The sequence below is a fragment of the Drosophila novamexicana genome, unplaced genomic scaffold (genome assembly GCF_003285875.2).
Source record: "Drosophila novamexicana strain 15010-1031.04,08,12 unplaced genomic scaffold, DnovRS2.1 tig00004554-arrow-pilon, whole genome shotgun sequence".
NCBI lineage: Eukaryota > Metazoa > Arthropoda > Insecta > Diptera > Drosophilidae > Drosophila > Drosophila novamexicana.
In genome coordinates, this window is record NW_020825051.1 from 1,293,068 (window position 1) to 1,319,715 (window position 26,648).

Here is a 26,648-nt window from a genome sequence, read left to right on the forward strand (position 1 = left end):
CTATAGAATTTTTGTTGTCGTTCATTTTGTATCCCGCCAGTATTTTATTTTCGAATATTTTTTTGCTTTTAAATAAAATGGCACCGAGTGCCGCTCAGTTCTCAGTATCAGACAAGCGATCGACGCGAGCGTTACGCTTTAGGCGAGCATTTTCAAATAATCATTTGCATATACTTATACGGAAAACATACATATATACATATAACATATATGTATTCGAACTATATAGACAAGAGCTTGCACCAATTTGTCTATTGGCACCGGGCATTGGCAAATGACAACGACTTCCTAATTACAACAAACAACAATTGAATGCCTCGTGTTGACGATTCCCAAATACCATATAAATATACAAGAAGAAGAGGAAGAAGCAGTGAAACAAGTGTTTAACTAACCTAAAGCATACATAATTAGAACCTGACCTTCGCCGCGACTCATTTTAAATATAGTATAACACTTGTGCCGCGAATGAACGAAGCAACCACTTTTCGGTGTTTCATAAATTTCACACGGGTGCTGTGATGAAATTCTCCGAATGCTATAAATGAACGAAAGTGTGCTTGGAAAATAAAAAACTTAACGAAAACAATATGCAAAACATACGAGTGTGTTTAAAGTACGATAACTCAGCGAAAGTGGGCCGCAAATTGCAAATATTTAAAACTTGACGAAAGCGTATTAAGTGCAAAGAGCTTACAACGAAGTAAACGACGCAGAACACTGTAAACTTAACGAAACTCGAACAAATACTAGTTGAAGGTTGACAACAGAACGAAGCTTAAGTAGAGCAATCTTCTAAACGAAAATCAGCAAAAGCAACCATGGGCTATCGTATGAGAAAATATGTGAGATATATGCTTAAAATTCGTTAAGTTCTATATGTATACCAGTTGATCAAACAAGTGTCATCCGCGTTACGTTATGTACAAATATCTATATATCATGCATTTTACACATTCGTCAAGTCTCGTTAATTGATGTTAACTGTAAAACAGTAGGAACAATTTAACAGTGTTGTAAATTATTGTAAACTTAATTTGTCGGTCAGTGTCAGCGCCTGACACACACACACACACACACACACACACACACACACACACACACACACACACACACACACACACACACACACACACACACACACACACAGCCACACCCACACACGTCGCGCGTGTGCATATATATGTTAATACAAAGAATCTCCGAGCGACACTCACACACGCACACACACACGCACTCACACCACAAACTCTCTCGAAAGCGCAACGTCAACGACAGCCAATTTGTGCGCTATTTTTATGTGAATGAAAATAAATAACAAAACTGTATTTAAACGTATATAACACGGAGAACATTCATTTTCACGCTCACGCTGCGTTATACTGAAATATTTTCAAATAAGAACATCGAAGTGTGAACACAAATATTCTGCAACTGAGTCAGTCGACGTCTGCCCGCTGCCGGACATTTAAATACGCTAAGTAGCCCGCCGTGAAGCATGTCCAATCCACAGAATCAGGCACCTTGGCCCGTGCGCAAGGGCATCTTTCGATCGAGCGGCCAATCTGAGTTCGTGCCCAAACGTTCGCCCAGTCCCATTGTTGAGATGCCGTTATCGCCGCCACCCATGGGCACGCCCATTAACCGTTTTGCGCACAATTCCCCACTGTCGCCGCCCCCTCAGCCCATACAAGTGGTGGGCGGCGTGCCGCTGACGACTGCAGCCACAGCCAGTATGTCCACTGCGTCCGCTGCCCGAATGTCTGGGGCCATGAGTAGCTCCTCTGCCTCCGCCTCGGCCACCTCCTCGTCATCTTCGTCTAGCTCAAGCTCAAGCTCTAGCTCCCATACAAGAGTACGTAAAAGTTCTAATCCCCCTTTGCAGCCAGTCACCGCCTGCCCCCATCCGCCACCACCCACAATCACAACCACGACAACGACCGAAACGTCCACGCCCACCAGCAACAACAATCACAACCACAACCACCCTACAACCACAAACAACAACAACAACAACAACAATAACAACAACGTGAAAAATATTCGTGAAATACCCATCGAGGTAGAACAAAACAAGGTATAACAGCTCATAAGCAAAAGTCATGTAATATAACAGTATTTTAGGTCAAAATACCCTTTTAGTTTATCTTTTTCTAATAAACTGTTATAAGATAGAATTATAGTCGCGCAGCTCTTTGCAGTTCAACAGAAATTAGCGCTGTATAACAATTAAGCAAATGTTATACGCTAGAGTTAGAATGTCGCAACGATTTGCAGTTTCGTGCAACAGTTATGAATTACACGATCGCAAAGATTTACAGCAAGTAATAAGCTAGCCAACAGCAAATGTCGCTGTATAACAGCTAAAATTGTTATACTATTGACCACCACACTTTCAGCTAGCACCTGCATCATGATCTCCCATCACTAACACACTGTTATACTCTGAATCCCCCTGCAGGAGGCGCTCTCGCTGCGCACCGGCGACATCACACAGCAGGCGAGCAACAAGGTGGCCGCCGCCAGTATTAAAGTGCAGAGCGACAATTTCTCGGCGGACAAGAAGGCCATATCGCAGTCGCAGCAATCGCAGACCATGACCTCGAATGGCATCATTAGCCAGGAGAAGCATGTGTCATCGGCCTCACAGGCGAACTACTCGATGACGCACAAGGGCGTATCCAGTACGGGCAGCAGCATGATCTCTTCTTCCTCGCAAATGTCCGCCACCAACGGCCAGATGATCAAGCTAAAGGATCTCAAGCTCGACGATCTGAAATCCCTGACCGCGGGCAGTGGCCAGCAGGAAATCGAGCAGGCGATCAGCAAGTATTCGAATGTCCTCACCTCGTTTGTCAGCTCGCTCCAGGATGAGGACAGCAGCGTGGCCGCCGGCGGCGAGAAGTCCGTCTATCTGCAGAAGATCAACGAGGTGATCCGACGCGCCTGGGCGGTGCCCACGCACGGACACGAGCTGGGCTACTCGCTGTGCAATTCGCTGCGCCAGAGCGGGGGTCTCGATCTGCTCATGAAGAACTGTGTGCAGCACAACGATCTGCAGTTCTTCTCCGCCCAGCTGCTCGAGCAGTGCCTGACCACGGAGAATCGATCGCATGTGGTGGACAATGGACTCGACAAGGTGGTCAATGTGGCCTGCGTGTGCACCAAGGAGACCAAAAATATGGAGCATTCGCGCGTCGGCACAGGCATACTGGAGCATCTCTTTAAGCATTCCGAGGGCACCTGCTCCGATGTCATCCGCTTGGGTGGCTTGGACGCACTGCTCTTCAAGTGTCGCACCAACGACGTGGAAACGTTGCGTCACTGCGCCAGCGCCTTAGTCAATCTGTCGCTATATGGCGGCGCCGAGAACCAGGAGGCGATGATAATGCGCAACGTGCCCATGTGGCTGTTCCCGCTGGCGTTCCACTACGACGACAATATCAAGTACTATGCCTGCCTGGCCATTGCCGTGCTGGTCGCCAACAAGGAGATCGAGGCGGAAGTGCTCAAGTCCGGCTGTCTGGATCTCGTCGAGCCATTTGTCACCACACACGATCCGTATCAGTTTGCCAAGTCGAATCTGTCGCACGCCCACGGCCAGAGCAAGCACTGGCTGGAGCGTCTGGTGCCGGTGCTCAGCTCCAATCGCGAGGAGGCGCGCAATCTGGCGGCCTTCCATTTCTGCATGGAGGCGGGCATTAAGCGCAAGCAGGGCAACACGGACATCTTTCACGAGATCGGAGCCATCGAAGCGCTCAAAACTGTGGCCAGCTGCCCGAACGCGATTGCCTCGAAGTTTGCGGCGCAGGCGCTGCGTCTGATTGGTGAAACGGTGCCGCACAAGCTGTCCCAGCAGGTGCCGCTCTGGTCTGTCGAGGATGTGCAGGAGTGGGTCAAGCAGATTGGCTTCCACAGCTATTTGCGCCAGTTTGAGGAGTCGCAGGTGGATGGCGATCTGCTGCTCAAGCTGAACCAGGAGAATCTGCGCGACGATATTGGCATTGCCAATGGCATTCTCCTCAAGCGCTTCGAGCGCGAATTGCAAAATCTCAAACGGATGGCGGACTACTCGTCCAAGGATACGGCCAGAATGCATCAGTTTCTGGCCGAGATTGGCACCGATTACTGCACCTACACATATGCGATGCTTAATGCCGGCATCGACAAGTGCACCCTGCCCCATGTCAACGAGGATATGCTGATGACAGAGTGCGGCATCAAGAATGCGATACATCGTTTGCGGATTCTCAATTCGGTCAAGAATCTGGAGAACTCGCTGCCCAGCTCGTCCGAGGAGAACATGGCCAAGACGCTGGATGTGTTCGTCAGCTACAGGCGCTCCAATGGCTCCCAGCTGGCCAGTTTGCTAAAGGTGGGTGGGTTAAATTGTAGACTATTCGGCTTATGCTCCAGCTGCCGCTGCTGCCCATTCCTTTCCAGGTTCATCTTCAGCTGCGCGGCTTCTCAGTGTTCATTGACGTGGAGCGCCTGGAGGCGGGCAAATTTGATAATGGCCTACTGAACAGTATTCGTCAGGCAAAGAACTTTGTCTTAGTATTAACACCGGAGGCACTGCATCGCTGCATCAACGATGAGGAGTGCAAGGATTGGGTGCATCGCGTAAGTTCAAACTAATTCGAATCAACTCCAAGTGGCTTACCAAGTGATTTGCAAATATAATAGGAAATTGTGGCCGCCTTGAACTCCAATTGCAACATAATTCCCATCATGGATCAGCAGTTCACGTGGCCGGAGAACCTGCCCGAGGACATGTGCAGTGTGGCGCACTTTAACGGCGTCAGCTGGATACACGACTACCAGGATGCGTGCATCGATAAGCTCGAAAGGTATATTAACGGCGCATTTAGGACTAAATGGATGATGACCAGATAGTGCTTAAATCTCTAGTTAATCAATTAATTCAATTAATTTAAACAATTATCTAATGCGCAAACTCAATCTCAATACATTCCCAACCTTAATTTCCCCCTCTTCCCGGTGCGGCAGATTTTTGCGCGGCGAAAAGAATATCGATCGCATTGCGGCGATGGCGCCTGGTACCCCCGGCGTGGTGTCATACCAAAGAATGCACAGCAATGATTCCGACTATCAGCAGAGTGGTGGCAATGGCGGAGGTGGAGGTGGAGGTGGAGTCGGTGGCGGCGTCGGCGGTGGCGCGGGCAGTGTGGTGGATGGCCTAATGACGGCCAATTGCAGCGGACAAGGTGGGCCAACGAGTACAACTACTACAACCAATCAGAATCAGAATCCCAATTCGAATTCCAATTCGAGTTCGAATGCGAATCAAACCCAGCTACAGCGTAGACTAGGCCATCGCGAGCACTTAGGCTAGCCTCGAATATCCCCAGCTATGATTAAGCACACACACAAACAGAAAAAAAACACACAAAAAAAAAAAGAAATTCTCAACCCTCAACAAAGTCAACCTCAAGATCAACTCGTTAAGCGAAGAACTGTTATACTGGCAGAATGCTGCCAAGGCATAGCAGTTCCTATAACTCTCTCTTTAGTACACACACACACACACAAACACGCACACTTACCATCTCACTCACTCTTCTTCACACATATACCACATCTCTTTCTCTCTACTTTACTCTACTCTAAAAACAAACAAGAAACAAACCAACTTAATTAATAATTAATTTAATTTTGATTGCAAACTCGAAACTCGATAATTCACGAGCAGCTAATCACCAGGCAAATAGATACCGGCAATCCCCTTCACCGGCCCGCCAGCGCGGCAGCACCTCCCTATTGAGTTATGGGCGTGGCCAGGCGAAACGGTCCAACATTCTACCACCATATCGCACACAGCAGGCGGCGCTGCTCCACAAATCCGGCGCCGGATCCGCGTCTATGCAAAATATGACTCCGCTGGCCTATTTGCCGCCGCGTCGCAGCTCCGCTGCCGGCCTGGGTCACAATGCCAGCGTGGCCAATGGCTATCGCTCGCACAGCGTGGACGGCCTGCTGGATAAGGCGGCGGCGGCCGGCAGCCAGGATAGCTTGAGCACGCCGGAGCAACGTATTGCGGCAGCGGCAGCTATGGTTGCCGCTGGCAGTACGGCGCTGACCAATGCCAGCTCGACGAGCACGCTGCAGCCAGATGAGGATGAGACGGAGGATGCGGATGCGGAGGCGGCAGCAGCCGCGGATATGTGCCATGTGACGCGACGCGAGAAACAGACTCTGGCGCCGCCCAATGTGCAGCAGCATCGCAAGTCGCGCAGCCTGGACCACATATTGTCCAAGCAAACGCTGGCCGAGCTGCTGCCGCCCAGCGAGCCAGCCGACGAGACGCAGAGCATGCAGAATCTGGCATTGCCATTGACGCCGCAGCCGCAGCGACGCGATACGAGTTCCTCGTCGAAATCGCCGACGCCGGAGCGACCACCGGTGCCGCAGCGTGGTGGCGTCTATAATCGCCAGAGTCCCGACGGCGTCAGCTCCACGGAGAGCGAGCGCGAGGATGCGCAGTCCGTGAGATCGCAAACGCAATCGCAGCATGGCAATCAGCAGCGGGCGGCGGCGCATGTGCATCGTGGTGGCAGTCAGAACAGCAATAAGACGTCCAACTCATCGCTGGGATCGAACAATAGCGCCAACAATAAGACGATATTTAATCGTACGATGAAAAAAGTGCGCTCTCTGATCAAAAAGTAAGCAACATGCAGCTGAGAAAGGCGAAAAATGCGTTCGTCAAATCATTTGATCGCTACTTCTACTAGTTACTCGCTACTTCCATTCGTTACTTCCTAATATTGCACACACTTACTTTCAACTGACTCATCTCGTTTGAATAACGTCTTTCACTCACTTATGTTTACTCGCTACTCGCTACTCGCTACTCGCTGCTCGTTACATTTGTGCCATTTAAAACGAATCTCATGCATCAACATTAATCACTCACACAAACCATTCCCTGGGCCACACTACCCCTCGCTCGCTCTCTCTTTCTATTCCACTGTGTGTCTCAATCTCTCTCTCTCCCTGTCTCTCTCTATATCTCTATGTGGTTATGGTATTCGCTCGCTATCTCTACTTATCTCTCGTAGCTCGTTGTTTCAACTCGTCAAGCTAAGCATCCACTAAAACTTGCCTGCGTTGCCCGAAACAACTTCTTGAACGCACCCTCTTACAGTCCAAAGCCAATATCTATTTGCCTTGTGATTAGTTGTTTTTTTTTTTCATATATATGCAAACAAACAAAAAAAAAAAAAAAACGAATTTAAATTGCAAAACTAATTTATGAATTATTATTAACGACTGCATATAAAGAAAACATAATTTATGAAACTAATTTTAAACAAAAGAAACAAAAAATACATAAAAACTCTATTAATTTTAGTCTACGATTAATATTTATTATCAAAAATTGTAAATTTTCTTTTCAAATGCAATTTTTTTCTTGTAACCGTCCGCAAAATCAAACAAAAAAAAAAAAAACTTCACAACAACTCAATAAGTGGCTTCAAACAAAAATATTTAAGTGATATTTAAACTAAATAAAAAATAATCGAAAACTTTTTAAAGTAACAAAACAAAAGCAAGAAGAAGAAAAACCACCCAGAAACTATGCTGTACAATATTTTAATTTTAGCAAAAGAGACTTAAGGCATAATTTTATTGATTTTTGCAATATATAAATATAATAATTAAATAGTGCCTAAAATTGGACTAGATTTAAATAAAATGTGAATTATTCAAATCAATTGTGTATTATTGTCCCAAAAGGTCATGACCCTGCTTTATCAGCCATTCCTTTCATTCGCATGTTCATTTTACGTATTCCTTGTATGTGTTTTTATTATTTCTATTTTGTATATTTATGTTTTAATGTTTTGTTCTTGTCTAATATTCGTTTGTTTAATGTTTGTTTGTGTTGATTGTGAATAATGCAATGCTAATTAAATTCTACCTTAATTGCGACCATCTACTTTTTTCGATATTTCTTTTTCTCTTTTTTTTTCTTTCTCTTCAAATTTTATTTGTAGACCATAAATGCGCATTTTTGTACTTGTTGTTATTGTTGTGCCTGTGCCTGTGCCTGTGCCAGCACCTGCCCCCCCTGCACATACCCGAATCGAATTCAAGAACCTACTCATCACGCCACATCCCGAAATCCGTCAACATATCACTGGGTGATCCGTCGTCCAGCTGTCCAGTTCAACAACAACAACCACAACAACAAAAACAGAAACATTCATTGTTATTTATTACAAAACTAAAACTAAAATCAAACACAACACAGCGAATAAAATAATCAATAAATGTGTGTACTACACAAATCAGACTAATTAAATGTTTCTTCCATCTTAAACTAATTTGCTCGCAACAAATAATTATAGTAATGAATTGGAGGACGATGAACTGTCGGATATTATCCTGTCGAAGGCAACGTCCCCAAATGCTGGCCGCATGATATTTTGGTAGGCGCACAAGCACTCAGACGAATTTTGAAAACTTGTAAATAATACTTGTAGAAAAAAACACGAATTAAATATACTCTACGTCAATTGAAACGGATTTCTACGGACTTCTTTTGTGAGAAACGCAGTAGGTTGTGCATTTTGGTTGCCTGTCAGAGAGCTAAGCAGTCGCTTGTACTGATTTTTAGTCGGAAATAATATTTCGTTACGTTAAGGTACATTTTTTGTGAAAATAAGAAATTTAATTTTTTAATTTTTGTATATGTTGTACAAAAGTTGCATATTGTAATGGGCAAGTCATTAGAAACAAATGCCATGTTGGTCGTGGACCCTGCTGATGAACTAGTTCTCGAAGGACCATTCAACCGTGCCGTTTGCAAAAAAATTTTGGTATTTAATCCAAACAAACTGAGTCGCGTTTCATTTAAATTGAAGACGACCACACCACGCCTGTTCTTCGTGCGCCCCAATGTGGGCCTGGTTAAACCGGAGGAGCGGGTCGCTATTGACATATTTGTCCATCCCATATTTCCGGATACTAACGCGCAGCGTCATAAGTTTCTGATGCAGGCCGCCGAGTGTAATGAGCCAGTGACTGATTTGCACGAGTTCTGGCGGAACGTAAATCCGTCAAGTATCTGGGATACCAAAATCAAAGTCAAATTAATCGATGTTAAGGAAGGAGTACAAAATGTACGCGAGCCTGATACAGGCAATACCATCGGGGAGCATCAGGAGAAGGATGGCACTGATCCAATGGCAAAACTTCTACAACAAGTAAACGAGCTGGAAGAGGAGCGTCAACATTTGGTGCAGCAGGTCGAGACGATCTCCAAGCAAAAGGAGGAAGAGAAAACCTTATTGTGCAAGCAACTGGGGCAGCAACAAGGAAGATGCTTCTTTTTTTTCTTGGCCACTTTTTTTGTGTTGATAGCTGCTATAACCGGCGGCTATGTTGGCAAGAACTTCATGTAAACCTCTCACATTAAAGCAAAGGGATTAAATACAAAATGTTTAAGCTGCTATTGGCAAATAGAAAACAATTTAAACGGCCCATTTAAATGCGCCAATTGTTTACGTGTGTACACACTGCCAGTTGCGCAACACTGGCTGCACAGCGTTGCCACATCTCCAAACTGAGCAGAGCTGTGGCAACACCTTTGTTTACGTGCACCTTAGCAACGAGCGCTTGGTACGCTTCATTTCATATTTAAATGTTTTATTTGTGAACTCGAACATAATTTAGTTGTAAATCGCCATGTTTGAGTTATGAGTGATACCGATACGGACGACACCGATCTGTTGTTGCTGATACCGCCCAATTACTATACGGACACGGCAGAACGCTTGCTGCGGGAGGCCAAAATGAGCGCAGACGCAGCAGATGCACTTGCCATGCCTCCGCCACCGTTGCCAGCGTCGACAACAGCTGCGTATCAGTTTCTGTTGCCCAGCAAAAAGTCGGAACTGAATCAAATTAATGCGCGACTACAAAACATGGAACTGGAGCGGGAGCGGGAGGATGAGCGACGATTTGATGCACCCTCGGATATATCCACAATTTCGTCGAGTACAGTGCGCACAGCGCTAGGCAGCAGGCCGCAGCGCGAGCAGCACGGCATGGTGCACTCGACACCCAAGAGTGGCTCAGTGGAACCGCCACGAGGTCGTCGCAATGAGGATAATATACTGCTGGAAATCGACAATTATCTGGATGACCACAATGCCTGGCAGCAACAGCAGCAGCAACACCACAGCGATGACCACTTGCGCTTGCGCGGTTACTCGGCTCAGGTGCAGGACTCGCAGCCAACTGCTACTTCATTGCCAAGCATTCGGCTGGGTGCATCGGCATCCATTGCCAATGACAAGCTCATCAGCCTCAGCGAGCTGTGGGGTAAAAGCAATCTGGCAGGTACTGTCATAGCTAGCAACGTGTCGGCGCTGCAGGGCAGCCCTTCACTGAAGGAGGAGCAGCTGCGGCGGCAGCATTTGGAGAAAATGGTACAAACGCTGCAGACACAGTTGTTGGAGTATCAGCAACGCATCTCGGTTGCCATTGAGGTGGATCGTTCAAAGGACACAGCCTTGCAGCAGGCAGACCAACAGCTGAAGACGCTCAACTTTGAGGTGCAACATCTGCGGGACACGCTGCACAGGCTGGAAACGGAGCGTAACGACAATCATAGCAGATGCGATGCACTGCAGAATGAGCTCTCGCAGGCGGTGGGCTTGGCCACTAAGTTTCAGGAGAAGACCGAGAAGTTGGAGGCAGAACTGGAGCGTTGCAGGCGACAGGCAAATGATACAGTACAAAAACTGGAGCAGCTGGAGCTGCAGTTGCAAAGCAGCAAACGTGCTGAGGAGCTGTCGCACGCCGAGCTGAACAAGCTGCGAGACAAGTTCGCCAAAGTAGACTATCAACAGGAAAAGGTATAGTTGAATCGTGTACTATTTGTTGGGTCCCTAATAAGAATTTTCCTACCTACAGCTGAAGTTGCGTGTAGAGGAACTGGAAAAGGACAACTCCACGCTGCAACATCAGAAGGAAATGCTGCAAGAGTATCATCAGAAGCAAAAGACGCGCGCAGATAATCTCGAGGCGCAGCGAAAATCCTTGCAGGAGACACTGGCCAATCTGACCGACATTGAGGTATTCCCAAGCTTCTTAGTCTGTGCAATTCATTTTTTGAAAGAAATGGTTTCTTTTCCAGACGCATCTCAAGAGAAAACTGGAGGTTCAGCAGAAATCACTGAAGCAACACTATCAGCAGCAAATGGAAAATGTTGTTGCCAAAAAACTGCAAGAGTTCCAAACGCAGCTGGACAAGTCGGAGGAGCAGCTTAAGGCTGAGGCACGCGAGCGTGAACGCCTCATAGCTGATCGTGCGGTCAAACAGCTGGAGATGATCAACGAAAAGAACAACCAAGAGCTGAATCTCACGCAGGAGAAGCACAACGAGGAAGTGGAACTGTACCGCCTGCAGCTGGCAAATGCATCAAAAAACATAGACGAGCTGGAACTCAAGCTCAGCACCTATAAGACAAAGCGGTAAAGCAGATTTTATAATTTATCTGATATACACATATTTATGTAAAAGTTTTAGTGCGGACATTGCGGAGAAGCTGCATGGCGTAATGGAAGCACAGTGGCAGCAAGCGCTGGCCATACTTACCTCACCCAATCACACATTTCAGCTGCCCGGCGGTGAAACGGACAGCGAATCGCCAGATCTGAACAATGCCCGTCACTACCCAGATACACCCAAATCGAGCAAGACACAGCGCAGCAATAATACCGAAAAGAACAACTTGGATGCGGTGGCCAAAAAAGATCCACCATCGCCCATGGACAAACTGCAGGCATACATTGAGTTGTTGCTGAGCAAATCCCCAAGTGATTTCGATAAACTCGATGAGATTCTGGGCATGAACGCCAGACAGAACACCAAGCCACAAAAGCGTAACGCCAGCAGCGGCTCCAAGCCACCGCCCTGGAAGTCCTGACATACAACCGATTGTAACTATATTAATTAGTTTCAAAGTCTGAATTTATATGTAGCCACATGGCTAGTGGCTTTTATTTTTATACACCCTTTTACTTAGAAGTTTTAAAAGTAAATTGTTTAATTTTTGCAAAAACTTTATTGCTTATTGATAATATCAACAATTGAAGGCAGCGCTGCGCAAATAATATTCAAAATGAGCAAACTATGTGGCATAGTTTGTCTTGATATATAAGGTTGCCATAAGAAAAAACAAATTGGATAAATTATAAAGTTATTTGGTAGAAAAATGTATTTGAACAGCTTTATGAACCTATGGCTATAAAACTAATACGTGTAGATATACTTGATCGAGCCCAGTCCTTCTTAGTTACATATAGATATCCATGTGACTTAAGCCCAATTTAGTTTTGATTCATCAGCTACTCTGTTTTATGTGTCTGTCATTGATATGCTTCGAGTTTAGTTGCCATTGAGTATGTCCCTTCATTTATAAACAATTTGCGGAAATTTGGGCGCGTTGCCGTATAGGCCCTCCGATTCCCAGACCTGTATGTGGGAATCCCGTGTTAGTACCACCAAATGCTGGTGCGTGGAGTAACTGATGCTGCAAGCCAAGAAGTTTATTATAATCAATTGTTAAGTTAATGTAGCAATTTAACTTACCTGCGTATGGGCGATGTGCCGGTGGTTATTTCACTGACAAAACTCAAATTCCAACTGGACCAGAAACGCACAAAGCCGCCCTCCATTGCGGTGGCTATGACGTTGACGCCAACGCCCTCCTTGATGTAGGAATAGCATACGGCTTGGATGCGATCCTCGTGCACCAGATGCTGCACATAGCGCGCATTGACCGAGTGCAGGCGCAGTATGGACTTGCCATTGGGATTGATATTGACATTGACAAAATCATCCAGACTCTCCTCAGTTACCTCAAAGCATTCATCCGCTGAGCTCGGCTTGGCAATCGCTGCAGCTGGTGACTGTACTGCATTGGCGTTTGTGAGCTGTTGAGGCAGCGTGTGCACGGTGACTATGTCGCCCAGTGTGGGACTGATGGCCGCGTGCGTGATGGGCGATTGATGAATCTCCGCAGGACGTGCAATGGTGCGCACATAGCTCCAGCTGAATTAAAGCGATTAGTAAGTGAATTCGTTTAGCTAGCGAGCGACTTACTCGTTGAGATCCCAAATAACGGCAATGCCATCGCGTCCGGCTGTTACCGCAATCTTAAACTCCACGGACAGCGCAATGCATGTGATCTCATCCGTGTGCCGCACCAGCAGTGTTGGACCCAACCAGCTCAGATCAGCGCCATCACGCTGCTGCGCATCGCCGTTGCTGGACCCACCTGAGGAGGCGACCGATGTAGTCGAGTGTGTGGCATGCAGATTGCCTGAATCATCGGTTGCTTCGTTGCCCGTTCCTGAGCCCGTGCTCTTGGTCGTCATCTTGCGAAATGCTGAATTGTAGGAAAGCCGCAGGCCACGCACATAGCTTTGTCGGCTCTTGGTGCTCGCGCGCTGTTGGGCCTCCACGCCGCTGGTGCACTTGTAGACACTAATGCGTCCGGATTTGTGGCCAAACCAGAGCTGATTGCAGTTCACATCACAGCCGCAGGCGCTGATGTCATCAAAGCTGCCATTGTGCAGCAGGTTCTTGGGCTTGGCCTGCGGTTTGTTTAGCGGCTGGATGCGCACAATGCGATCATCGTATCCCCAGGATATCACATTATAGGTATCCGGCTCGGCGCCCTGCATGACGCCAGCGCGTGCCGGCAGTGCATAGACCACATTCGTGTTGCTGAAGCTAACGAGATGCTCAGTGCCGGGTATTTTGTGTATATTGGCCCACGATGGTGCCTTCAACTGCGGCGAACCCACGTAGACGCCCCAGCGCAGACCTTTAACACTGGACACAATGGGCGTGTCCACCAAAGCATAGTCCAGCGCCTTGGTGGGGGGATGTGGCGACCTGAACAGCTGCCGGGGCATTTGGCCGTACGTCTTAACCATAGTCTTGACCGCCTCGCGTTCAATGGGATCGCTAATCTCCGAGTCAAGGAAAACTGCATAGGTCTGAAAAAAGGCAGGCATAACAGTGGAATATTGGTATTCAGACTAGTTCAAACTTACCGCTGGATGAAACACATTTATGGCCTCCACGGCGCTCTCGCCAGTTTGCTTGTAGCCAAATATTAGATCGATCCAGTGATGCAGCTCGTTGCGCACCAGCTCCGATTCCAGCGCCTGTCGATGTATGAGCACAAAGAGACGTGAATCACGCTGAGACCATGCAGGAAGTGTAACATCTTCAACCCTTTCGCCATTCTGACGGCAGCCGAAATTGAAGCGCTCAAAATTCTCAAACATTTCAGGCAAGCAAAAAAACTCAGGTATGAGCTCCTTGACATCCGTGGGACTGTCCCGGCTGGCCAGGCAATAGGTGGTATTCAGAGCATGAAATGTGCGATCCGGCAGATCAAAGTTGTTATCTTTTCAGGAAAATAATGTAATGATCAGTGCAATAAGGGTTACTTGGTCAGCGTGCATTACCTTGATAGCGCAGAAAATAGCTGGTAAAAGGCGGCACGCGCACCAGAAAGTGCAGCACAGTGCCAGAGTTGGAGTAGTGGGAGCTGTAGTGATACGGCTTCAAGATCAGTGAGCCCATGTTGGTATTGGTGCTATTGATGTACGCATAGTTGCTTATGTAGTGCTGTTCATTTTCCTCCAGCTGCACAGCAATGGGTCGCGATAGTCGCCGGAAATTTTGCGCTTGGCGCAAGTCCAAGCACTCGGACTTGTAGTTGGCCAGCACCCAGGGAAAGACTGGGTACTGCATGAGATCGTTGTAGGTGCGTCCAGCTATTTGGTTGAGTGTCATCAGATACTCCCAATTGGTTAGGAGGCCCTCGCGCCATTGCTGCGTGATGGCCAGCACTTTGGCCTTGTCCGGCATGTTTACAATTTTATCACAGAATACCTCGCGCATGATCTTCCAGTCGTCGGCGTTTTGCAGCGAAAAGAACAACGATTTGTTGCTGTCGAGCATTATTTCGAAGGCCTTCTCCTGGTGCTGGTAGCGCTTCAGCCAAATTTCAGTTATGTTCGATATATCACAGTTCACATTAAAGTATTTACAACGATATGTGGCCAGAAAATATAGCTTCAGATCGGTTATAATAATCTCGCCATCGATCTCACCATCGACGGGCAAAAATTTCGCCGCAAAATTATAGAGTATTTGCGAGTTGAGCGATATGTTCAATTGCTGATCGTAGCTGGCTATTAAATAGTCCAGTGGACGCACATACTGATCCAGCTCCCCACGCTGACCCTGCCCGGGGCAGTAGTCGTTCATGAAGAACCGCCGATCAATATCTAAATGGCAGCGTCGCAAACGCGTGTGCACGCGCGATGGCCCCTCCGTGTCGTCCAGTTCCCAGGAGCTGCAATAATTAAAATTGGCTGAGTAGGGATATGATGGACAGCGCATTCACTCACCACTCGGCACGTTCGCTGCAGTGCCAGGGTGCCCCCTCGTGCGTCATGCGGCGTATAATCTCCAGCCATTTGGTGTAGGTGTATGTGTCATCGTAGTCCTTCATGTGGCACATGAGCAGCTTGCGTTCCGCATTCTATAACGTAGTCAAGCCAAAATAAAGGTTAAATTAGTTGCACGTTCAGCATATCAGAGCTACACATTCACCTGCAGCTCCGCCACGCGCCTGGTGGTCACCATGGAGGTGTCAATGCAATGCTGCACCAGCGGCTCAAACTTGTAGAGTGTCTTTTCCAGGAGCTGTTTCTGCTTAGAGGCTACACTGCTGCGACTCAGCTCCAGGCGCCCCAGCTCATGCTCCAGATTCCACGTGGAGTCGTTCTCATTGATGCCCAGCGCCTTGCACAAGCGCGACAAATTCTCAATGGGTGGCTTAACATCCTCCATCAGGCTAAGCCAGAGCAGCGCTTTGATCATCTTAACATCACAAACAATCGCCGACTGAAACTCATCATGGCACGTGCGCCACAGGGCATCGACAATGTAGGCGCGCAAGTCGCGCGGTCGCGACGGCTGCAAGCCCCAGGCAATGAAATTGTTGCAGCGCTGATTGTTGGCTATGCCGAAGGAGACGAGCAGCTCGAACAGCGCCAGTTCCTGACTGCTGGCCACGTAGCTGCTGCCATTGGTCTGACAGCCGCTAGTCGTAAAGAATTGTGTGCAGCGATCAATAAGCAGCTCCATGCGCGTGCGGCACTCCGCCTGGTTGAGCGAGCAGTCGGGTAGGCTGCTGCGCAAGCGGTAGCCATGGTGTCCGCCCGTGCCGTTGCAGGCCTCGAAGAACAGATTGAGCCATTGCAGCTGCAGCTGGGCCTGCACCGCGCGAAAACTGCGCACAATCAGCGGCGGCTGCTTGTCTTGGTAGAAGGACAGCATATTGAGTATGTCCCAGACCAGCTGTAGATTAGACTCGGACTTAGATGATGACCACAGCTAACTAGGGGCAGCTACTCACATTGATTTGTCCCACAGATTTGAGCGCCCGCTCGCCAATGCCAGCCAGTAGCTCCACAATGGACTGATCCATATTGGGCTGACTCAGGCGCAGCGTATATAGCTGATGCAGCGCCTTGACGGTGCACTGCAGCAGGCCCGCCTCTACGAGACACAGCTGTTCATCGGGATTCTGCAAAATGGATCAGGCATTAGCGCTAGCTTCAGTACGTAAAGCAGCAACACATTTACCTGAAGATAGAGGCGCAGTAGCGCTTTGAAGACACGTTCCGGCTCCGTGCTCCAGCTGCTGTTGCCCATGGCCATTGAAATGGCCAACAAGGATTGCAGGCCGAAGCGCTGGCGAATGCCCAAAGTAACCTCAGGGCTAAGCATGTCAGTGAGACTGCCGTGCAGGTCGCTAATCCAGCTCAGACACGCCTCAAACATGGCCACATCGCTGCCATGAATGGTCAGCTGATTGGCCAGATGCAGCGGATACAGCTGCTTCGAAGCGGCAACAAGTTCCGCTGCGCCCAGACGTTTGGTCAGCACCGCCAGCAGCTGGATGATTGCGGTGCGCACGGCGCAGCTGCGTTGATTGGCCAGCACCAGCAGGAACTCTAGCTTGACATAGTGACGCAGTACCTCATCCACGGCAGAGTCTGGCAGCAGGCACAGGAAGTCCTTGAGCAGCATGAGCAGTCGCTGCTGCAAAGTCACAATGCCCGCCTGATCGTAAAAGTCAGTTTTGCGGCTGGGCAGCGGCGCCATGTGTGTGGAGCTGGGTGTGCTGTGGATCGAGGGCTGCCAGAACTTATTCGGATGCGAATGTAAGCGTCTACGTGCGACCTTCAGGGGACTGCGCTTGGGGCTTTGACAGTTACTGGGATGACGGCGTTTAAACTTGAGACGCCAGCGGGATGCCTCCACCGGGCTCAGTAGGCGCAATGCGGTCTTGTTGAGATTGGAGCAGTCAGCCATGTGCTCCAATTGGTCCTCCATTTCGTTGAGAGCTCGTTTGTAGCTGGACTTGGAGTCGTGCAGCCGACGCAGGCGACGAATTCGTTCCGCGCGCTCTGCATCTTGTTCTTGGACAGGCGTCTGTGCCTGCCGCCGAAAGGAGGTGGTCACGCGGCTCAGATTGGCGGCTACCAGTGAGCGCTCCTTCACAGGCATCTGTGGCGTCAGCAGAAAGTAAAAATACGCACGATCATGCGTGACATAACATTCGCTGGGTCTGTGCAGCAACAGCAGCAGCTTCATCATCTCGTCAAGCAGCGAGGGCGCTGGCGGAGAGCCCGCAAAGACGGCCAAAATCTGTACAAAACATTCGGCAGCATAGGGCGATATGTGCACCGGACTGGGCGACTCAATGACATACACCTTGCACAGATTGAGCAGCGCACGCAGCAGGCCACATTTCTGTAGCTGTTCCATGTTGAAGTCCCGCTGCGGATGCTTGTCCCGGCTGAGAGCCAATATGCAGCGGAACAGCATGTCCAGCACATCCGAATGGGTGGCGCCCGAGCGATGCCAGTCCGAGTAGCGCTGAAGCACAGCCAGCAGCAGTCGCGGATAGATCAGGCTGGCCGTCGTGTTATCGTTCACGTGCAGCACATCGCCCTTGCGACTAATTACAGGCTGCGAGCAGGCATTATTCACAATGCTGCGCAGCAGTTGCACATCCTTGGAGCAGCGCTCCGATTTGATGACATAACCAATCAGTGCTAGATAATCCTGGCGCAGAAACTCTGTATACAGCTGGGCATCCGAGTGGGCCAACTGCAGCAGCAAGTCCAGCGCCAAGGCTTGTGTGTTGGCTGTGCCCGATAGCTCCACAATCTGTATGGAGAGAGTAGGTTAGTTTAAATTGGATTTGAGTAGAGCTTAACGCTTACCCTGGCAAAGAGATACAGCATGGTGGAGAGACCGCCACTGAGCAGCACCGCCGTTTGAAGTGTCTGCGGCTGATGCTGCAGCAGCTCGCCGTAGAGCATGTGCCCCTGCGGCTGTCCATAGCAGGCCATGTCCAGCTCTTGGCTGACGTCATGGCACATGACCAGATCCGGCTGCTGTGCTGTATAGACCAAAACACGCGCCTGTCGCAGCACCTTCATGCAGTCCGCATGATTCCCAATGTTGGAAGTGGACAGCTTGCCCAGTTGCACGTATCCATAGTTGGGCTTCCAGTTGGCCACCTGGCACTGGGTGAACTCGGTAAAGTCCGGTCCCATGGCTGTTAAATTAAGCATTATATGGCGCTCGGCCAGGCGACGCTTGAAGAGCACCAGATTGGACAGCGCATAACGTGGTGCACCGCCATCCAGCGTTGAGCGTGAGGAGCTACTATTGCTATTGCCAATCTTGCCCGGCACACCCTCGCCCACGGCCAGCAGTTGGAAGCTGTGAGTGCGCGATGCGAAACGTAAATTGTGAAAGGGCAGAGTCAGCGTCTGCTGCTCCAGGCCATCCAAAAAGACGCCGATCTGTAATCCAGCCGCCTGCTGCTGCAGCGCAAACACCAGATGCGTCCATTTGTTGCGTGGCAGACGCAGCTGCTGCAGCTGCACGCTGGCGCCCTCGAAGTAACCGCCGCCGCCCTCCTGCGCGGCCTGATGGCCGTTTAGCAAATGCATCTGGCCAAAGCTGTTGAGCAGCGCCATTTTCGTTTGCTTCAGAGCATGACGAAAACTGCCGCTGTTCATCTGCGGCGGCAGCTCGCTGCCGCTGGCCTCCATGTGCTCCTCGACGCGTGCCGGCAACGGTTCACTGGGCCTGACCAGCTCAAAGATCAGTTGCAGATTGTTGCTTATGTAAATGCTCAGCATAGCGGCGCTGCTGCCCAGCGAGACGAGATGGCATTTCTAGAGAGAATCAAAGTTGGATGATTAGTTGAGCAAATGTGCAGAACATGGCGAGCACGACTCACAGTTGTATCCTCGCCCGAATAGCGAGTCTCGTCGTCGTTCAGCTGCGTGTAGCTGCGATGCATTTGCTGACCCTTCACCTCTAGCCACAGCGACAGCGTTAGCCCATCCGGCTGCCAGAGGCGCGTCTGTGTCACGGGCACAATGCAGGCGGCGCGAGTAAACAAGGTAGTGGCCTGGCAGCGCTGATGTTGGAGGCGCACGCGTTCAATTTGCTCACTGATGAAGGGATCCGCTGTGATGACAATTTTGCCGTCGATGGTTATGGGAAACTCGAGCTCCATGCAGGGCTGGGCACGGCGCAGGCTGCCAGCGCAAATGTGGTGCATGTGACGCATCAGCAGCTCCACTGGCGGCTGTTTGCTGGCCAAGATGCTGAAGTAGCAGTTGAGCACATCGGGCGTATTCAGATGACTGATCAGCTCCAATATGGATTGCTGCAGTTCTGCAAATGCAAATGGGGAGTTTAATAAAAAGGAATCACTTTCTTCTGCTACCGCTCACCTCGCAACTTGGCATCACTGCTGCTGAGCACGGGTGCAAATCCTTGCAGCAGACACAGGGGTCCGCCCAGATAGTCGCGTATGACAAACAAACGATTGGCCAGCTGTGTAAGACTCTCTGTCCAGCCAGATGGCTGGCGCATGCACATCACCGATAGCTCCACTAGCATCTGAACCACCAGCTGGCTGAGGCCTTCGTGCATGATGTGGCTGCGGTAGCGTGAGGAGGGCTGAAATGGCGTCCATGATTCGTTGGCAGCGGCACCGCCGCCATTTAGTTCGCATTCGGATTCGCTCAGTTCGGCTATTTCGCCATCCGCCTCGTAGCCCTCGTCGGCGGTCAGATAAAACTCCTGCTCGTTCTCGCTCAGCTCCAGCTCGCTGTCGGCGGCACAGCTGAGCGAGGCGCGCGTGGAAAAGTAATCGGCGTCCCCGAGGGCCGCGTCACTGGAATTGGGTCGTCTGCGCGGCGTTGGCGGTGTGGCCAGCGAGTTTTTGGCCGGCAGCTTAACCGTCTGCGGTCTGGGCAGCTCCACGCTGCCGCTATTAAAAGAACGGGCACGTGGTCGCGTCTGAGCGGAGACGCCAGTGGGGCTGTTTGCCACCACGCCAGCCGGCTCGTTGTGTGTGCTCGAGAGCTCGGCAATTTTCAGCAGCGTTTGCAGCGTCTGTATTACAGCATTGTCCCGGGCATGCTGCTCCCCATGCTCCGACCAGTCACTGGAGGCGTTGCTCAATATGATGGCTTTCAGTTTGCGCAGGTGCTTCTGCATCTTCTCAACTGCAACAACGAAATGAAAGAGAATTGCCGTTGATCAAGAGATTCGAGCTGCGAGATACGAGCCAGATTTAGATAAGAAACAGCCAGATTCTCGTGGTTGTGTCTTATCTTGGGAAAACATCGACGGCGCCGGGGATGACACGACTTCGTCAGCGTTGGCCGAGCGCCAAAGCAAAAGTGCCGTCTGCCTCTGTCGGAGCGTGTGGAATGCTCGGCTATCCATGTCACACCCACACACACACACACACACACTCACACACACACAGTCAGAGAAATTCAATCTCGTCTGCGGCCAGATGCGAGCGTTTTAAGCGCCCGTATTATGGCTAAGTAACTCAGCGTCTGCCCGACTGACTGACTAACTAGCTGACTCGCTGACTAACTGGCTGACTGGCTTATAATTAACTCTTGGGCCAACCACAAAGCACCGTTATTAGCTTTACAGCCACGTCGACGCCCCGCTTCCACGGCCTAAGCTTGTGTGTGTGAATGTGTGCGCTTTGTTCTCGCCCCAGGGGCACTGCTAAGGCTTCACCTCAGCCTTAGTCGACACTGTCGATTGCATTGGAAACGTATTAGCCGCGGAATGTGACTGAAACAAACGGAACCAAAGAACTGCAGATCTGAGCTGTAGCCATAGAGCTTCCAAGATGACCTGCACAGGCATTGCAATCAAAGCTGCAAGCCGGTTCGAAACGAAAAAGAAAAACTTTAATCTGAAGCAAACCACTTTTACGAATAAATAAAAAAAAAACACAAATTTTTTTATATGAGATAAGCAAAAATATTAAAGAAAAGCTTTGTGAGAACAAAATGTAGTTAAAATAAATGTAGATAGCATACGCTTTAACCCAGCTTATAGTTTGAACCAGCTTGCTGCCTTGATTTTTCACATTTATGAACAAAAACAAATTCATTTTAAATATACAATTGCCCGCTGTACTGAAAATATTGTGAGTCGTATATATTTTCATATGCAAAATGCGGGCTACATTAGATCTCTACCCAAAATTAACATCTACCAAAAATGGTTTGATAAAGGAAAAGATTGGGTCCAAAGTTAGTTAAGCTTTAAGACTAGATTTCGAAACAAATGCACTAGAAAACCTAATAAAAACTGAAGGTTGGCAGCTATTCTTGGTGTGGAAAATGTAGAAAAATCTACAAAATATAACAAGCCCTAAACTTAAGCCCTATGTATCTAGTTTAACTTCTCATATATGCCATAATTTCATCGAGTCAATATGCCCTGCCTATGGGGGTAGGGTATGTTGGGCCACGTCCATTCTTCAAATCACGCTGACTTTAAACTTACCTTCTTCGTTCTGAAAGCCCTTGATGCATATGGCCATGGTCGCCTCGAAGAGTTTCAGCAGCAGTTTCTTGCACTCCCCATTCGGCTCGTAGAGGCACAACAAATCTGCATCGATGTCCATGACGGGCTCTGGGCTGGCACGTCTTTCGGGGGAGCCACCGATGCCCCCAAACAGCGAGCCCACAATATTGAACAACTTGCTAATCAGCCCGGCCGCGGCCACCTCATCCTCTGCGAGCACGCTGGAGAGCGCCAAATGGGTGGAGGTAGGCACTGGCTCAATGCTGTTGTTGTTGCTGTTACTGTGGCTGGGATTGCTTCCGCGTATGTCAAAGAGCACAATACTCTCGTCTGGTTGGCTATTCTGCAGGTGTTGCAGAAAGGAAGACAATGCCGGCTGCTCGGCGTAATTGTTTATGATTGATGCGTAGTCCAAGGAGGAATCTGCGTAGTCCGAATTAGTAGCAGTCGTCGTGGAGGCTGACAGCGCACTGAACGGCAGCTGTACATGCGAGACGAGCGTTTCCAATGAACTTGAGCCACGAATGGGCGACGTTCTCGTCAACGGTGACGGCGACGGTGTCTCTGGGGTTGCGGTTGCGGTTGAGAGTGCGGCGATTGCGGCTTTGGGCAACATTAGGAAACAGCCAAGCGCATTGTAGTTTAGCTTGAGTATGTCGACGATTGTCTTATCGCCATGTCGCAGCTTCTCCTCCTGTTCCAGCTGCTGCTGTGGCTCCTCGTCTTCGTCAACAGTCAATTCCACGGGTATCGAGTAGATTTTCGCAAACTCATTGTAGAACAATTGACTGGTCTTGAGCAGTTCATAGTTAAGCGTCCACTGGAGTGCCGTAATATATAGTATATCCACGGGCTTATGCCCAGCCAGCAGCGCCGTGTTGGCCGTCTCTTCCAGCCAGAATTTGACATGGGAGCGCTTGGCGCATCTGTGGAGCAACGCCTGGAACAACCGCGAGGCGCGATCGCTGCTATTAAGCTGCAACTGTATGAGCCGCCGGCTGAGAGCAATCTGCTCGTGTCCATTGTCGCCCAGAAAGGCAATGTTATCGATGCCCACCTTGATCAGATCACAGACACCGCGTTGCAGCTCGGGCACACACAACAAATCCTGCATATAACCAATGTTCTCCTCATTGTAGAAGGCCTTGATGAGCCGAATGTCGCTGAGGTACATCACAAAGATGCTGAGGCATTCATGTAGGATGCGATAATTATCCAGCTTGCAGGGCAGCTGCAGACGTGGCAGCTTGTGCACTGGATTCGTCTTGGTCTTGCACTCGCTTAGCTGCTTGTATTGCCGAAAAACGGGCAGCACCACTTCGGCGAGAAGGCCAGCTGCCAGATCGTACGACAACAAATAGGCAATGTGCTTCAGATGCTTCAAAAATAGCAGCATTGAGGTGCTATTCATCAGTGCACGATAGTTATCTCTGTATATGCCCAGAAGTTGTATATGAAAAGCTGGCGACTTGAGTTTCTCCTCGCAGACGGCACAATGCTGTGGCGAACGCTTCACAAAAATGGTGTGCAGCACATTGTAGTGGAGAAACTTGTAGGCGCACTTCTGATAGCTGCCAGAGAGTTGGGTGGCCAAGCGAAGGCAGGTGGCATAGTTGGCAGCATTGTAGTGGCAGCAACAGCTGCCGGTGCGCAGCAGTGAGCGCACGCTATGCTCCTGCAGCTCTGGCACCAGGCTGGGCAATAGCTTATACAGTTTACCCTGGAAGTAACAGCTGAGTGAGTGCTCCGTGCAGTGCAGCTGGCTGTACCGTTGTCGCTTGTGGCGTGGCGGCTGCTGCTGTTGCTTGACCAGAGCGCTGGACGTACTGCTCTCCATTAGGCATTGCTGCTGCTGTTCCTGGCGCGACAAATGGTCAGTGAGGCGCAGCAGGAGCTTGTAGATGTGCAAAAAGAGCAATGATGTGCTGTTGGTGGATGTGGCCGCCTCTTGCAGCACATCAAAACAGTTGTCAAAGTGCTTCACATCGATTTGGCTTAGCTGCTGAGCGCCAAACTCCACCAGATTGTGCAGCGTGCCAAACATTATATAGAGCACAGCATGGGAGAGCACCGAACAGCTCCGATTGGCAGCCAGCGCATACAGCAGTTGACTGAAGTTGCTATTAAAGTCTAAGAAGCTGGGCGTCTGCTGCTCGTGTATGTAGAAATTGTTGACACACTGTGCGATTAGCTGGAGCAGCTCAAATTTAATAATCTCATCATTGCCGCCGACCGGCTCCAGTTCATCCACGCAGCCGCTGCACAAATGTCCAAGTGCAAAGTTATGCACAGTCACGCTCAGCTGTGGCTCCTGCTCCGCATCAATGCAGCGCGTGAGTAGCTGAATGAGCAGCAGGGCCAGTTCATCACTTGTTTTGCAAGCGCTTTTGAATTGCTCAAAGCTGTCGAGAATCTTCACAGGGAGTCGTACTTGTTGCTGAGTCTGCTGCTGTTTTTGTTGCTGCTGCAGGTGTTGTTGCTGCAACTGCTGCTGACGTCGCGTTTTGCTGCGCTGTGAGCTCAGGTGAAAGCCGGCAATGAACTGGGCAATACTGGTTAGCGGCTGCAGCGACGCATTTGTGGCGCTCCATTTGCAATTGGGAAACAGATTGATGCACAACTGGCAGAGGCTCTTCTGAGAAGCAATGTGCTGCAAAGGGCAATAACTGATAACAATGATAATGCTAACTAAATGCTTCTAAGCGTCCCAGCACTTGCCTTGATTTGCACGCGCAGCAGAAAGGCGAGCAAATGTTGACCCAATCCGTTGGTAAGAAATGTTCGCAGCGCCAATATCTTGTTGCAATCGCTGGGCGTGCTCAGTATAAGCTGCAAAATATGTAAAATGCATTAATGAAGCGTGAAGTTCTGTTTTTATATATGTGCACCCACCTGCGCCAAGTTGTGCTGTTTCCGAAGCTGTTTGATGCATTTGTCCGGCTGTTCTGGCAGGTCATGCGAACTGCGTTTGGCCGCGCTGATGATTTGATACACCTGCTCCAGCAAATAGGAACACAGCTCCTCGGGCAGGTGATTGAAGTGGCTGCAATGTACGACAATTGAGCTAGCTGCTCCCTGACTCCATCCCGCTGCACTCACCTATTAAACTGCGCATCTTGCAAGGTTTGCTCGTCCAAGTACTGAAAGTTATATAGCAACAGCCAGAGCCAGTGTTCCTGCAAGCGAAGCTGATAACGTTGACGAACGCTGCTAGATTGGGTTGGTATCCGAGTTGCATACAAACCTTGACACTCGCTGCCGCCTGGTTATCATCTGCCTCAGAGTCTGAGGCGTGCAGATAATGGCTCCAAAGTCTGTTCAATGTATGCAGCAGCAGTTGGCGTTGCTCCTCCTCCTGCTGCTGGTGTTCGGTGGCCATGACAAGACACACGATCCCCGCTGACTGCTGCTGTTGCTGCTACTGCTACGGCTTCTGCTACAACTGCTACCGTCTTCTCAAGCATCGGACAACGTTGTGGCCGCAATAAGCGCTGGAACAGAACTGAGCGAAAGGCAATATATTAGCGATTGGCTGCCAGCTGTAATTAAACAAGTAAATTATGAGTATAAGTATTTAAGTGCATTTGTGTGTAAATATGCGTGCGTGCGCGAGGGCGAGCGGGGTAAGCCGAGGTAGCGGGAGAACAATGCATCGTTTGCTTGGTGTGATTACTTGTGGCAGCAGAAAGACAGAGGCCGGTGAAGCTGATTATTTGGACGAGCGACAATGGAAACTTTTATAGTTGTTGTTGTTTAGCCACTGCAGGAAAACTATTCGATTTGCTATTTATAGACATGTGCCATTGGGCGTTGCGTTCTGTTGTCAAGCGAATCCAAAGCCGGTGTTTGTTGGCGCGCGGGGTATTTAGTGGAAGGTGGGGGGTGGCTCGCAGCCTCCCATCGAGTAAACAGCTGGCAATGATGCGTGTCTTTAACGGCCAATGCACGCAGCGCGGCGATAAGCGTCGAACTAAAAGCAACGCCGACCGCAACTTCATCAATAGAAAGTGCATAATTAACGAATTGGCCGATCAGCAATTAAAAAGTGCGCTTATCGGACAACGACAGCAACAGCAGCAACAACAACAAAAGCGACAATTGGCATGTAAACATAAAAAAGTTCACACCGAACATGTCCAATTTTTAAACTGCGTAAATTGCTGCTGACGCTTGTCATGAAATAGACACATAAGTATGTTTGTGTATTTATACATAGTATATAATAGCACAAAATCAACAGACCTTACACACCAACAACAAAAAAAAAGAACGAAATAAAAAGTACCGAAAACCACAGGCAACAACAATTTAGTACGCCATTTTGGTTTTAAGTGTTGGCTCACTACACTTGCTTATATATTAAAGCAATTAGCGTTTTTTTATATTTTAAACTTTGGATTTAATGCGCTGAGTTCTTTTTGTGTGCGTCTATTGTTATAAACAAAACCGTTTTGAAAACTGCTTTGTTATTGCAGAAATCAGCTGTGCCCGATAGTTCGATTAATTTGCAGTAACGATGTATCGCGTGGTTGAGCGTATCGTTCACAATAATCGATAGAAGTGTGTGCGCCCTGTTAAAAGCATTTTGGAAAATGTTAATGTTGTTGAATGCTCCCAGGTGTCAGTGCTGGGTTTC

The 26,648-nt window shown here is 49.2% G+C and overlaps 4 protein-coding genes across 6 annotated transcripts in view; 3 read left to right on the forward strand and 1 right to left on the reverse strand.

The window, feature by feature from the left end:
* LOC115769646 (sterile alpha and TIR motif-containing protein 1) overlaps positions 1-8,553 on the forward strand; it is a 32,490-nt gene extending 23,937 nt beyond the window's left edge. The window contains exons 5-10 of one of the 2 annotated variants that reach the window (XM_030714559.1): positions 2,462-4,375; positions 4,444-4,623; positions 4,687-4,850; positions 5,011-5,228; positions 5,714-6,686; positions 8,376-8,553. In XM_030714559.1, coding sequence (XP_030570419.1) covers positions 2,462-4,375; positions 4,444-4,623; positions 4,687-4,850; positions 5,011-5,228; positions 5,714-6,686; positions 8,376-8,460 — 3,534 coding nt within the window. In that variant the 3' untranslated portion in view covers positions 8,461-8,553. Of the gene's footprint in view, positions 1-2,461; positions 4,376-4,443; positions 4,624-4,686; positions 4,851-5,010; positions 5,229-5,713; positions 6,687-8,021; positions 8,285-8,375 lie in introns of those variants that run through there. The other variant, XM_030714558.1, reaches the window with a different exon arrangement.
* Positions 8,554-8,654: 101 nt separating this feature from the next.
* LOC115769653 (vesicle-associated membrane protein-associated protein A) lies at positions 8,655-9,499 on the forward strand. The gene has a single exon (XM_030714565.1). The coding sequence runs from the start codon at positions 8,745-8,747 to the stop codon at positions 9,429-9,431; it is 687 nt and encodes a 228-aa protein (XP_030570425.1). The 5' UTR covers positions 8,655-8,744; the 3' UTR covers positions 9,432-9,499.
* A 57-nt stretch (positions 9,500-9,556) lies between these two features.
* Positions 9,557-12,072, forward strand: LOC115769648 (centrobin). Its single transcript, XM_030714561.1, has 4 exons — positions 9,557-10,889; positions 10,948-11,109; positions 11,171-11,508; positions 11,564-12,072. The coding sequence occupies exons 1-4, from the start codon at positions 9,726-9,728 to the stop codon at positions 11,961-11,963; spliced, it is 2,064 nt and encodes a 687-aa protein (XP_030570421.1). The 5' UTR covers positions 9,557-9,725; the 3' UTR covers positions 11,964-12,072.
* A 47-nt stretch (positions 12,073-12,119) lies between these two features.
* On the reverse strand, positions 12,120-26,550 carry LOC115769645. Of its 2 annotated transcripts, none has more exons than XM_030714557.1 (18): positions 26,255-26,550; positions 25,257-25,551; positions 25,112-25,188; positions 24,905-25,055; positions 24,731-24,841; positions 21,992-24,662; positions 19,897-20,676; positions 19,395-19,837; positions 18,364-19,329; positions 16,715-18,307; positions 16,485-16,655; positions 15,677-16,426; positions 15,472-15,605; positions 14,521-15,416; positions 14,101-14,459; positions 13,142-14,043; positions 12,629-13,090; positions 12,120-12,569 (listed from the first exon to the last, which is right to left on the reverse strand). In XM_030714557.1, exons 2-18 carry the CDS (start codon positions 25,389-25,391, stop codon positions 12,449-12,451), a joined length of 10,722 nt encoding a protein of 3,573 aa, XP_030570417.1. In that variant the 5' UTR covers positions 25,392-25,551; positions 26,255-26,550; the 3' UTR covers positions 12,120-12,448. The 2 variants fall into 2 exon arrangements, with proteins under 2 accessions (XP_030570417.1, XP_030570415.1); XM_030714555.1 differs by having other exon boundaries at positions 12,449-12,569; positions 25,257-25,514.
* Between the last annotated feature and the right edge of the window lie 98 nt (positions 26,551-26,648).

Coding starts and splice junctions, on each gene's coding strand:
- LOC115769653 (XM_030714565.1), top strand. CDS start 8,745: ATGGGCAAGTCATTAGAAACAAATGCCATGTTGGTCGTGGACCCTGCT.
- LOC115769648 (XM_030714561.1), top strand. CDS start 9,726: ATGAGTGATACCGATACGGACGACACCGATCTGTTGTTGCTGATACCG. Junction 11,110..11,170: donor CCAATCTGACCGACATTGAG/GTATTCCCAAGC, acceptor TTTCTTTTCCAG/ACGCATCTCAAGAGAAAACT. Junction 11,509..11,563: donor AGCACCTATAAGACAAAGCG/GTAAAGCAGATT, acceptor TAAAAGTTTTAG/TGCGGACATTGCGGAGAAGC.
- LOC115769645 (XM_030714557.1), bottom strand. CDS start 25,391: ATGGCCACCGAACACCAGCAGCAGGAGGAGGAGCAACGCCAACTGCTG. Junction 16,656..16,714: donor TACTGCGCCTCTATCTTCAG/GTAAATGTGTTG, acceptor TCCATTTTGCAG/AATCCCGATGAACAGCTGTG. Junction 13,091..13,141: donor GTTATTTGGGATCTCAACGA/GTAAGTCGCTCG, acceptor GCTTTAATTCAG/CTGGAGCTATGTGCGCACCA.